At 41.1% G+C, this 12249-nt stretch overlaps 1 protein-coding gene across 2 annotated transcripts; it reads left to right on the top strand.

Moving 5' to 3' along the window:
- The first annotated feature begins 1202 nt into the window (after nt 1–1202).
- On the top strand, nt 1203–11867 carry adck2 (aarF domain containing kinase 2). 2 transcript variants are annotated; one of them, XM_015017383.1, is made up of 8 exons: nt 1220–2475; nt 3318–3464; nt 3612–3740; nt 3830–3925; nt 4038–4325; nt 4427–4555; nt 4885–4938; nt 5453–7019. In XM_015017383.1, exons 1-8 carry the CDS (start codon nt 1651–1653, stop codon nt 5591–5593), a joined length of 1809 nt encoding a protein of 602 aa, XP_014872869.1. In that variant the 5' UTR covers nt 1220–1650; the 3' UTR covers nt 5594–7019. The 2 variants fall into 2 exon arrangements, with proteins under 2 accessions (XP_014872870.1, XP_014872869.1); XM_015017384.1 differs by lacking the exons at nt 4427–4555; nt 4885–4938; nt 5453–7019 and adding an exon at nt 11360–11867 and having other exon boundaries at nt 1203–2475; nt 4038–4298.
- The last annotated feature ends 382 nt before the right edge of the window (nt 11868–12249 follow it).

Below are 12249 nucleotides of genomic sequence, written 5' to 3'. Positions count from 1 at the left end.
GAAGTTTGCATGCACTCTCTTTACATGTGGCACTCTGCTGTTCTCCTACAGTCCAGACACATCTGGCTGGTAACTCACATCCCTTTGATGTGAGTAATTAAGTAATGTCTAGTGAGTTACCCGTTGATTGACCCCAAAATTCAATAACAATTGAGTGAGGACCTGTAATTTTGTTTCATATTTAAACATGACATTTGAAGAAATTTTTATGAAATTTACATTTAGATACTTTCTAAACCAACAATACGCTTATCTAAATACTAAACGCAAGAGGATGAAAAGGCTTGAGCCTTTTCATCCTCTTGCGTCCAACTGTAATGCTTAAAAAGATACAAAACCATACCATACCAACTTTATTTATAGAGCACTTTAAAACAACCACAGCTTATACAAAGTGCTGTACATTGAAACACAACATAACAATTAAAAAAATTAAAACTCTTATAGTTTAAAAAACAAACAAACATACAATTTAAAACTGGATCCCGCTGGAGTAGAAAGCCATGTAAAATAGATGGGTTTTAAGACGAGCTTTAAAAGTGGACAGTGAAGGGGCCTCTCTGACCTGCAAAGGTAAGTCATTCCATAATTTGGGGCCCATAACAGAGAAAGCCCTGTCCCATCTGAGCTTCCTTCTGGATCTCGGTACCCCCAAGAGCAGCTGATCTGCGGACCTGAGAGACTGATAGGGTATGTATGGGTGAAGAAGCTCAGAGAGGTAAGCTGGGGCAAGATTATGAGGTGATTTAAAAACAAACATAAGAATTTTTAAATGAATCCTAAAATATACAGGCAGCCAGTGAAGTGAGGCCAGGAAAGGGGTCACATGCTCTCTCTTTCGAGTTCCTGTCAAAAGTCGTGCAGCAGCTTTCTGAACCAGCTGCAAACGTCCAAGTAGCACCGAATACGGCAAAGTATAAGATTTTGTCTCCATCTGGTGGCCACATGACCCCTCTACAGGACCTAATTTTACTTCCTGTTTTATATTTATATATATAAATTGAATAATTTTTTTTTCTATTTAAGGTTTCACTTTTAACATGACAAAGGTCATTACGCAGGGACGCTTCATTTGTAATTTGTAATCCAAATTTGATCATTAAAGGTTAGAAAAACAAGAAAGAAACATTGGACAAAAACTCGAACAGCGACACTAACGAGATTTGAGTAAAAGATAATACTCAACGAAAAAAAGTAATTAGTTATTCTGTATTCGCGCTGCGTCGCCAAAGGAGGTTTGGCTACCTTGACAACGTGAAGGTCACGTGATCTCCCGGCGAAACGTCATACCCGGAAGCGAGTTGTTATTGCAACGTTTTCATGGGTAGCTCTGTTCTCAGTGGAAATGAATGATATTTTTAGATGTTCATTCCTGCCTATTGGAGTGTGAAATGTGTTTGTTATCCACACTGAGAGTAGAAACACACCAAAGCGCTTTCTGCTACAGGAAGCCGCAACTGCTGCCCTTCTGCGCCGCAGGTCCAGGTAATGTGAGAACAGAGACATATTCGTGTAGTCGGTTACAGACGGTCATAGTCTAAGCCGCAGCTTAGACTAATATCTGCATTACAGCGTCGGATAGGTGTATTTTATTAAAAGGGCACAAGCGAATGTGGACTCTTGCACCAAGCTAAGGGGATAGTTGACAGCATGGCCACGATGCTGGCATTTGGAGCCAGAGGACTCCTGGTCAACCTGAGGTCCACTCTGCAAAGAGCGGGCTGTTTTGCCAGATGCAGGCTCGTGCAGAACCAGCGGACATGTTTGATCAAACGAGGACAGATTCTCACTCACATACCCAAGGTCACGCTGTGGTGTTGGGGTGCTGTCAGTGCTTCATCCTTTGCAGCCAAGTGCCAGGAAGCCACTCTTCCACCTAAGGCAGCAGACAGGAAGTCCCTTGCAAAAGTCCAAGTCCACAAAGTGGTATTCTTTCTTCGTCTCAGCCTTCGTGCTTTGGTGCTTCTCTGCAAGTTTGGTCCTCTTCTTCTCCTTTACCCCTTAGCCCTGATGTCCACCCACTGTGCGTCTTACTGGTTGAAGGCCCTGCTGTGGGTGACTGAGACCTCGGGTCCCACTTTCATCAAGCTGGGACAGTGGGCCAGCACCAGGCGGGACATCTTCTCTCGAGAGTTTTGCGAATGCTTCTCCAGGCTCCACGTCAAGGTGAGCCCTCACTCCTGGGCCCACACCAAGAAGTGCCTCCGCACGGCCTTTGGCGAGGCCTGGAGAAGAGTGTTGGTGTTCGACAGCAAAGAGCCTGTGGGTTCAGGGTGTGTTGCCCAGGTGTACAGAGGCTGGGCCAGGGTCGATCAGGTGGAGGACCCGTCCTTCCACTCGATTGTAGAAGAGATGGAGAGAGAAGACCTGCTGGAAGCCTGGGAGGTCCCCGGCCTCGGCGGTGTGGGTGCCGTTCTGCAGCAGCCAGGGGAGAGCGGCAACGAGAAGGAGCGCCTGATACCTGTGGCAATCAAGGCAAGTCTGGAAATACTACACTTACAGTGCCTTGCTAAAGTGCTCATGATGCCCCATTGAAGTTTCCCCCCATTTTGGTTCATTGCAACCAAAAACCTCATTGGATTTTGTTTAAGAGATCAACACAAAGTAGTGTACAATGTAGTTTTAATTTTTATTTTTTTTTACAGATTAAATGAAAAACAGTGACATCATTTATACTGATGCCTTTTGTGCAAACTTTTTGTCATGTGGGCCAAAATTGTCGAGTTAACAGTACTCTAAGCCCAAGAAAATAAAAATAAAACCAAGTAAATAATCCAATTTTGTTTGATTGTTTTTGTATTCAGTATAGAACCAAAGCTAACAAAGCATTTTGCACGTTTGCTGTAGCAAAAGAAAGGCATCTAGTTTTCAAAATTTGAGCTAATTTAGCAGCGTCAAATTTTGAGGTCATTTTGAGAAATTTCGGCCACTTTGTTTCAAAATGGTTGACATGGTTAGTCAAGTTCAAATGATTAAATAAAAGTTGATTTGGGTGCAGCAAAGTTGACTTTTCAGCAAAAGTCCCCGAGTAAACATGGTTCTAGTTATGATTCAAGATTGCTTATAAAAAAACAAATACCTTTAGTGTTCTTAACTTTTTCCCTTGAAGGAAAATCATGTCGGTAATAATTTCACCCTAAATAAAAATATAAAGTCTCTGTCTGCATCAACCACCTGTGCTGAACGGACCAAATTTGTATCATTCTTGAACTGCAGTGGAATGAATGCTTTTGCATTCATTACAAAAGTATGTCATACCTCATATTTTTTTGCAAGTGAAGGAGAAGATGTAATTAATTTTTTTTCCTGCTTTCCAGGTGGTCCATCCAGGCGTCAGGAGGCAGGTCGAGATAGACCTGCTGCTGATGAAAGCAGGCAGCTGGCTGCTGCACTGCATGCCTGGACTCAAGTGGCTCAGTCTCTGTGAAGTCGTCGAGGAGTTTGAGAAGCTAATGACCAAACAGGTACTTTAATTAGCATTTGTTTTGGCTTAGTTTCTTACACTAAATTACCAAACCAAATTTCTTTGTTGCATGAATACAGCTTAGAAATTTACCCCAGCATGTATCGAAGTGACCTCGCTGGACGTGCTTTTACGCATTTTACTGCAGATCGATCTCCGCTTCGAGGCCAGAAACATCGAGCGTTTCCAAGAAAACTTCCGCGACGTGGACAACATCAAGTTCCCGACTCCGCTACGCCCGTTTGTCACCAGGAACATTTTAGTGGAGACCTTTGAAGTGAGTATGTGGTTTCTGAAGATAGCCGACACCTCAAGCGTTATTCAGTAATTGGAAAATGTTAGAAAATGTCTGGGTTCTTTTTGTAGGAGAGCGAACCCATTTCAAACTACCTGAGCTCTGAGATTCCTCAGGAGGTGAAGCAGAGAATAGCCAGGATGGGAGTCGACACCCTGCTGAAAATGGTGAAGCTCGGCAAACGTTACGACGTCGCTCGACTTGTGTTACTTACAGTGGCGCATATTTAAAGTACTTCACCACTTTTATCAGCCATCTTCACCTACATCTCCACTGCAGGTGTTTGTGGACAACTTTGTCCACGGAGATCTGCATCCTGGCAACATCCTGGTCCAATATCCAAAGTCTCTCACTGGTTCCAGTGACGAAGTTGGTGCCACCGGGGACCACCACCGCCGCCACGGAAAGACCACCCTCACGGACTTGTTAGACACGGTGGTGGTCAGCGTCAGACCAGACCCGTGTCCTCTGCAGCTGGTGCTGCTGGACGCCGGCATCGTGGCTCAGCTCAGCGACCACGATCTCGCCAACTTCAAGGCCGTCTTCACGGCGGTGGTGCTGCGCAAGGTATTAGGAACTTCAACTGTCGTTCAGTCGGAAAGTACGTTTTCAATGTAAGATAATTATCAGATGTACGTGTAGTTAAGAGGAGCTGTGGGGTTTTGCAGGGCGACAGGGTGGCGGAGTTGATTTTGCACCATGCCCGAGCCAATGAGTGCAAAGACGTGGTGCTTTTTAAGAAGGAGATGGCCGAGTTGGTGGATCATGCCGTCAGCAACACCCTCTCTCTGGGAACGGTAGTTTTGCCTTTCGTCCAACTTGTTTTCTCAGTCGTAATAGATGTGTTGTAAAAAATAATGTAATCTTGAATTACTTCTAATCTTTACATTTATTTGGGGGAAATGTTAAAATCTGTTCCATGTCTTAACACAGTTCTTTGATTTCATTAGCAGGGTTTAAATGTCTTACCAGCTGGTTAAGTTTTTAGGGTTTAATGCTGTAACTCCTTGTTTTCGGGTTTTTTTGCTTTATAGCTCGGTTCATTTTTATTAAAGAGTTCAGTGTTTTTGGTGCTACTTTTACTGATGATCTGCATCAGTAATGTTCATCTTTTGTCTGTTTTTAGATTCAAGTAGCTGATTTGCTCTCTAAGGTGTTTGGCTTGCTCATCAAGCACAAGGTAAAGTACATTTCCTTTGTGATCTAAAGTTTTAAACTTACAAGTTTAACCCTTCTGATTATCAAAATTACGTTACATGGAAAAAAAAAAGATGAGTTGAAATTATTAAGAAAGAGACTTTCCTCTGAATATTAACATCCAGAAGCCAGCGGGTATCTTTGCAAGAGATTTGTAAATGGCTTCATTTATTTTAGAAATAAAGGAACTGTTCTGAGTAAAGCAGAGGTATCAGAACTGTTGCCATGTGGGCCAAAACTGCCAGTTTGAAAGTAATGGAAAGGCACCAAGTTTAGATTTTTCTTTGCAACTTTTTTATTTTTTAATCTGAGCTGTAAATCATTGGAAAACTTTGTCTCGTTTAAGAGACTCACAAAACACCCTTATATATTTATTTAAATCACAATAAAGGAAACATCAGTGAGAAGATATTTTTCTTCCCGGTGCCTCGTTGTTTGGGTTTTTAAGTAAAACAGTGTGTCGCTACCTGATATTCCTCATTGATGGTGTTTTTCAGGTGAAGCTGGAGAGTAACTTTGCATCCATCGTGTTTGCCATCATGGTGCTGGAGGGGCTGGGAAGGTCGCTCGATCCCAACTTGGACATCCTGGATTTGGCCAAACCCCTGCTGCTGAAGAACTGCGCGTCGCTGCTCTGATGCGCACGCATTCCCAATCAGCAGACGCAGAAAATGGGCAGCTCCGCAGTCGTCATGTGAATTTGCAGGTACTATGAGTCTACAGCACGTCCTCTTAGTACTGTTTCAATAGGTTCTCTTCAGAACTGCAATGCAATGTTCCCCGGTAGGTCACGAGATCATTTCATTACATTTCAGCAGAGACCAGAACGTAAATACCTCACGGTGTCTTTTATGTTTAGTGGCTGCAACGACTTTTATTACTTTTGTTTACGCTTCGTCCCCTGCAGTCTGTATTAAGTAGGAGCTTTTCATACATGGGCATGAACTTTAAAAGCACACTCACTGATGAGAGTCGATGCATTTTGCAGAAATAGTTTGATTACTAATCAGTGAGTCAGACACAGGATGCAGTCAGAGGACATTTCAGTAACTATGTAAGATGAAATAACAGAATCCTAAAAGAAACCCAAGCTGTTTCTCAGTTGCCTGGTTTTCTTTTTAATTGGTGCCTTCCTAAAGTATTCCTACCCCTTAAAACACTTTTCAGGTTAAAACCACAAACCTTTTCGTATCTATGTGGAATTTTGTTATACCAACACAACCAAGCTCAGAATCGTGACCTAAAACCACAACCACCATGTTTTTATTTTGGTTTAAAACGCCCGAAATGTGAAAGTGTGGTGTGGGTTAGTATTCAGTCCTCTTGAGGGAACATCTTGAGACTAAAATGTTTTCTGATTCTGTGTGAAGTAACAGTCAAAATGAATGAATGAGCATTATTTTCAAATTTCAGATATAAAAGAGCTTTTTTTTTTTTTTTCTTAATTCTGTTGACATTTATGCACTACTGTATATCTGTTGTGGTTGAAAGGGTATGAATACTTTTGAAGGCACTTTTATCCCTGCAGTGTTTATCTTCTTTTAATGTTTTATGGATTTTGTTTTAGAGTTGATCAGAAAACTATCATTTGTACTGATAGCCAACTGTACTCAGTTTTTTGTATTTTAATTGCCTGTTATAAGACATGCTCTCAACATTCATGCCATTAAAATGTAATACAATCTATAATTTAGATTCTTTGCCTGTGTGGTCTCTAATCGTGACGGTGAACTCCAAACCAAAACAAATGACTACATTTAAGACAAAAGAATCCATTAATCTGCAATTTATTAAATCTGTCAATGAAAAACAGACAAAACTTAATTCTGTCGATGTCATCAGGAAGAACAGTCAGCATGGCTGAGCGATGAAGATCGAGAGGATTCGGTGCAAAAATTGGGGGGGAAAAACAAAAATCTCATCACATACCCTTTATTGCAAAACAGTTTTTCTTTTCGCCACCATCAACGGCCCATAGAGCGCAGTACTGTTCAAGTAAAATAAGAGGGGAGAGGTGTTTTTTTTTTTCTTTAAAAAAAACCCTTCAATAATAATATTATTAATTAATAATAATGACAAAACAAATAAAAACATCTCTAATAGACAAACACAATCACCTCAGTATAAGACAATTTTCTGTTACGGTCACAACAACCAGAGAGAAGTTGTTTGTTTTTTATTTTCCCCCCTATATTTTTAATGAATTAAATAGTTTTTAAAAATATCTCACCATTTAATTACAATAATCTTTTTTTTTTCATTTATTGCGAAAAATAGGCAACTGGATTAATTGTGATGATTCAAGATTTGTGTGTGTGTGATTAAGTAGACAGAGATGGTGAAACTTCTCAGAGTGTTGGCACTGAGACTAGCATTGCAGTACTCCCACTCTGCCACCAGGTGGCAGCACGACACAGTTTGAGCATTCCTCCAAGTTTCAGTCGAGGCAGAATGTCCCGTTCCTGTTTCTCCGAAGGGGAAGTCAAGTACTGCCAACAACGGTTTTTTTTTTTTTGTTACTTTTATTTTCTCTTTTTTTGGAATGATACTTGGGGTGTTTGTCCACAAATATGTCCACAGTCGCTTATTTGCGTTGCGAAATCTAGTTCTATGTACAAAGGTTTCAAATCCCTGAAAGACATTTACAAAGACGAGTGCAACCTTCCACGTGACCGCCCCCTTTCTGGGGAGGCTCAGGGAGATAGTCGGGGTTCCTCCAGAGGACAAAAAGACGGATGGGTCGGTTGGGGTAGTACCAATCGGATCTAGTAAACGTGCCACAGAAGGATTCAAGAAAAATTGTTCCTAGGAATGAAGTCAGAAGAGAATGTCAAAACCTCGGAGTGAAAAGTGTCGATCCTTAGTAGGAAGGTGGAGGAGGTCACAGATACTTCCTAAAGATGAACTGAAACCAGAAACCATCATTGGCTTGTCATATTCCTTCCTGCCCATTCAGCAGTCTCTCCATACATTTCAAAATAAAGTCCTTTAACCCCAAGCAGACTCTTCTCCAGGTTAATACTGATTGTTTTGATTATAAACCTTCTCTGCATCAGTGTGATGTCCTCACCCGTGTTGGGTGAGATGAGCTTTTTCTTTTTTTCTTCTAGGACTGGATCCATGGAAGAAAGCACGCTGTAAACCGTAAAGTATAATGTTGGTACTCCTTTAAGGTGGTTATATACGATGGCATAGGCAAAAACGTTCATTCTCTCGCAAAATAATGCACACCCACACTCATACACCCTTACGGGCTCCAGTTGTTCATGGAAGATGGAGCTCGAGGCCGTCTGTCAGCAGTGCAACAAAGGTTCTTGTGGACTCTTCTTGCCGTGGAGGTCAACAGAGTTCAATAGTTTAAACTAAGAAGAAAACAGATGAAGAAGAGGCTGACGTCTTGATGCCGGAAGAGGCAGCGACATATTTGTTCTCATCGATGAAACCCATCCTCTCATCCTACGGTTCCTTTTTGCTGTAGAAATTGCCAGTAGCTTGTTTTACATTCCCCATGTAGGAGTAAAGCCTGGTTAGGTGCGCTTGGAATGAAGAGGAGGGACGCAGCGTCTCTTTACGCGACGGTTCCACTCGCTGCCAACAGAGGTCGATGTTTGGGCTCACAGTGAGGGGGTGGGGGGAAGGTGAAAGGGGAACGGAGACGGGGTGTGATCGAAGTTTGCGGCTATGAGCTGAGCCAGGGGTGGTTTAGGCATTCCCCAGCCGAGGCCCTCTTCTCAGGCACCATCTCCAGCATGGGCAGCAGGAACTGCGTGAAGTGGCCGGCGTCTTCGTGCGACCAGCCGTACTTCTCGACCAGCACGTCGAACAGAGACCACGGCTTCAGCTTGGTGATGTGCCGCAGCTCGCCTGCAGGGAGGCACATGGAGCATAGTCAGTGTTGGCACCCAAACAGAAGGGATAAATATAGAATAGATCTCCAATCTAATCCATCAACTGTAGCTTGTCCCGGCCATTCGCACTGCAAAGCTTTGCACGTTTCACACATTAAACATTGAGGTTTTAGAAGTTCAGCACCGATTTTTCCCCAAAGAAAAACAAGGGTAGACCTTCATAGATGAAAGAACACAAAGATACTTTGAACACCATTAATAGATGCTATGACATCTATTTGATATGCTAATAAAGGCAGTGTTGTTACCTGTAACAACTCTTATTTTTCTTTAAAATTGTGAAATTATCCTATAAGGGTCTGTAATAAAAACCTGCATAAACATTTATGAATAAACATGTTTGTGGGCAAGGTTACTCCCTAGTTGGCATTGTTGGGTTACCGGTACCAATATGTATACAGGGGTTTTAAAAGTTACGGTTTCAAAAACATTTTTTCCATCATACCGTTTGGGATTTAAAGGGCTTTTAATGACAGTTTCCACCTTCCGTATGGACCTGGGGGTCACACAAAGCTGCCATCTCCCCCATCTCTTACAGCACACTGTAAGAGATGGGGGCCTCCTACATTTTCCTCTTGCGTCAAAGAAAAATTGCTTGGAAATACTTGGAAGTCGTGAAAACCACAGACAGCCTTGTTAATATTAAGAGAGCACCAGCAGACAAGGCAAGACTATTTTTAATAAGCTGTTAGTTAGCTGCTACTTTGATTTTTTTTTCTGTGCGATCATGCTACAATACTATGAAACCATGACTTTTTAGCCAAAGTTATACCGTGAGAATCTCATGATGACCCAGACCTGCTCAGGAACGCAAGAAGAGTAATTATAGTTTTATCGTACTTGAACATCTAGGACAATGGTTCAGAACCCCAGTCTTGGTAAGGTGCATTCACTGACCACAAAAATATTGGATTTTGGGATTTCTCCTGCATCTTTTAAAATTTCAGTTGGGCCAAATAATGTTCAGGTCATTATAAAGGCAGCAAAGTTGTCATTCTAAATTCCTTTGTCTACAATTTACAAATGCGTTACCTTTAAGGAAACTAACGAGTAATAATAGAATGACTTTTTTATTTAAAACCTAAATTTTATGTTTAGCATTAGTGAGCAAGAGTCTCCCCGACTATCCCGTTTTGGGTTTTTTTTGGGTTGCAACATTAAAAATGACCAGCATGTGACAAAAAGGGACCCATGAGCAGCAGCTCTTTTGCTTTACCAGCTGCCTGACTCATTATTTTAGGTCACAGATATTATGTTATGTATTAAGATATTTACTCTATAAATTGTTTTTTCAGTACGAATCGATGGTCTGCCTGGACATCTTATATAAAAAAACCGACGGGCACTTTTTCGAGAGCCGCAATTATTTTACAATCAAACAGAACAGCAGCTGATTTCACTAATTACTTCACCTCCTTCTATTTATGGGATTGCTAATCAGTGAGGTGCTGCATCATTGTTGTGAAAGCCTGCAGAGTCTTGGCTGAACACCAGACTGACAGAAGGCAGATGGACAGAAAGAGAGAGAGAGAGAACAATGACCAAAGACGAAGATGCAAGTAACATGTTCATTATTGAGGAAAAGATGGAAATAGTTGGTTGGGAATGCAGCTCTGACAGGGAAGAAAGAGCGCTGAGACTGGTTAATGATGGGGCTCGACCAGTAGGTTCGCTTAAAACCACGGCTGCCATGGTAACCTCTTCACACCGTGACAGAATGTCTTCTATTTATCAGGCATTCTGGCTAGAGATTAAGAAAAATATTTTAAGTGCAATTTTAGCTTATGCAGGGTTTCTTTAAGACCTTTTTAAGAGTATTATGGATGAAATTCAAGACTTCTATCGCAACAGAAATGTGCAAAAGAAAATTGTACGTTTTATACAGTAGTGCTAAGCTTTTTTGCACAAAATGTACGTCATCACGGTGAGCCAGTGGCGAAGACAATTGTCCAGCCAACTGGACATTTACCAATGGTTGACGCAAAAAGCTACCTTGCTAGCTACCTAGCTAGCAAGCTACCTAGGTAGCTAGTTACTTCTGCTGGTCAACAGAAGTAACTAGCTTCTGTTGACTAGCAGCTAGTTACCATTAGCCTCAACTGCCTCCAGTTACAGAACCTAATCTGCATGCAACTCAAACCTTTGCCCGACTTATAAGTCGGACGAGAAAAATAAATTATATATGCGAGATTAAATAGTCCTGCTACAATAAGCTGTAAGACCTGTGATCAATATATTTAAGGACAATTTGAAATTTATTCTTATAAATTTAAGATTTTTTAAGGATGCATAGAAACTATGTTTTCCCAACAGTTCAATAAAAATCATCATGCATAAAAATTTTTAAAAAACAAGGTCAAGCGGCCCACCGAAGGCTTTGTGGCCCACAGGCGAACCCCCCGCTTTCCCCGAGGAGCAGAGTTGGGAAGTCAGTTCAGATTAACAGAGCGCCGAGAGATAAAAGGGTGAACAGTGAGACATCAAGAGCATGCTCAGAGAAGATTCAGATCTCATGACACACAAAGGAAGGATTTATGAGCAGGAAGGAAAACACCAAAAACAGAACCTTAAAAAGTGAAGGAATGACAGAGTGAAAGGTTATTAGCTTGATCGGACGCAGGTCTGTCCACTTACCAGGCTTAGAGATGAGCAGAGCCACAGAGGAGTGAGACATGATAATGGCAATTCTTACAAATACTTTCATATTTCTCTGTCAGATTTTTTTGTCTTAGTTAAAGCCCTGGTAGTCCTCAATAAACTTCACATCTTTACAGCTTACTTCACTCCCAAACAATCACTTGACATGGACGTAATATCTGAAGGTTGCTATGGAGACTGGCTGATCTCTACATTAAACTCTCAGTGATCTTTGGAGATATGTTTTTTCCCTACATTCCCCATCAGCCTCGTCACTGTGTGTGCTCATAAACAGAAGTGATACTGAGCCCAATGCCGCTTACAGCTTTAACTCTACTTGTTATTTAGATAAAACGTTTTTTTTAAAGATTTTCTCAAAATTTAAGAGTATGCTGATGCAATAAAAGCTGCATTGATTTAAAAGCTTTTTATGCATATTTCTCAGTTTTTATTTTTTTATTTTTATTTTTATTTCAGGCCAAAAGATAAAACGAGTTCAAACTGAGTAAACTGAGTTGTGCAACCGGGTAATTATTAGGGCTGCAACTAAAGATTCTTTTAGTAATCAAATATTCTGACGATTAATCGATTAATCATAAGTAAAATTAGCACATCCTGCAGATTTTCCATTTCCACTTAAGCTCATTTTAAACAATATTAGAGATACATTAAAAATATAAAAACAAACAAGCAATTTAATTCCATTTTAAGTAAAAAAAAAAAAAAAAAGAACACTTTATTGCCTAAAA

This window comes from Poecilia latipinna, unplaced genomic scaffold (genome assembly GCF_001443285.1).
Source record: "Poecilia latipinna isolate Pla-1442-1.1 unplaced genomic scaffold, P_latipinna-1.0 Scaffold2136, whole genome shotgun sequence".
Taxonomy (NCBI): domain Eukaryota; kingdom Metazoa; phylum Chordata; class Actinopteri; order Cyprinodontiformes; family Poeciliidae; genus Poecilia; species Poecilia latipinna.
The sequence above is the reverse complement of the archived record's forward strand: the minus strand, read 5'-3'. Positions and strand labels throughout refer to the sequence as shown.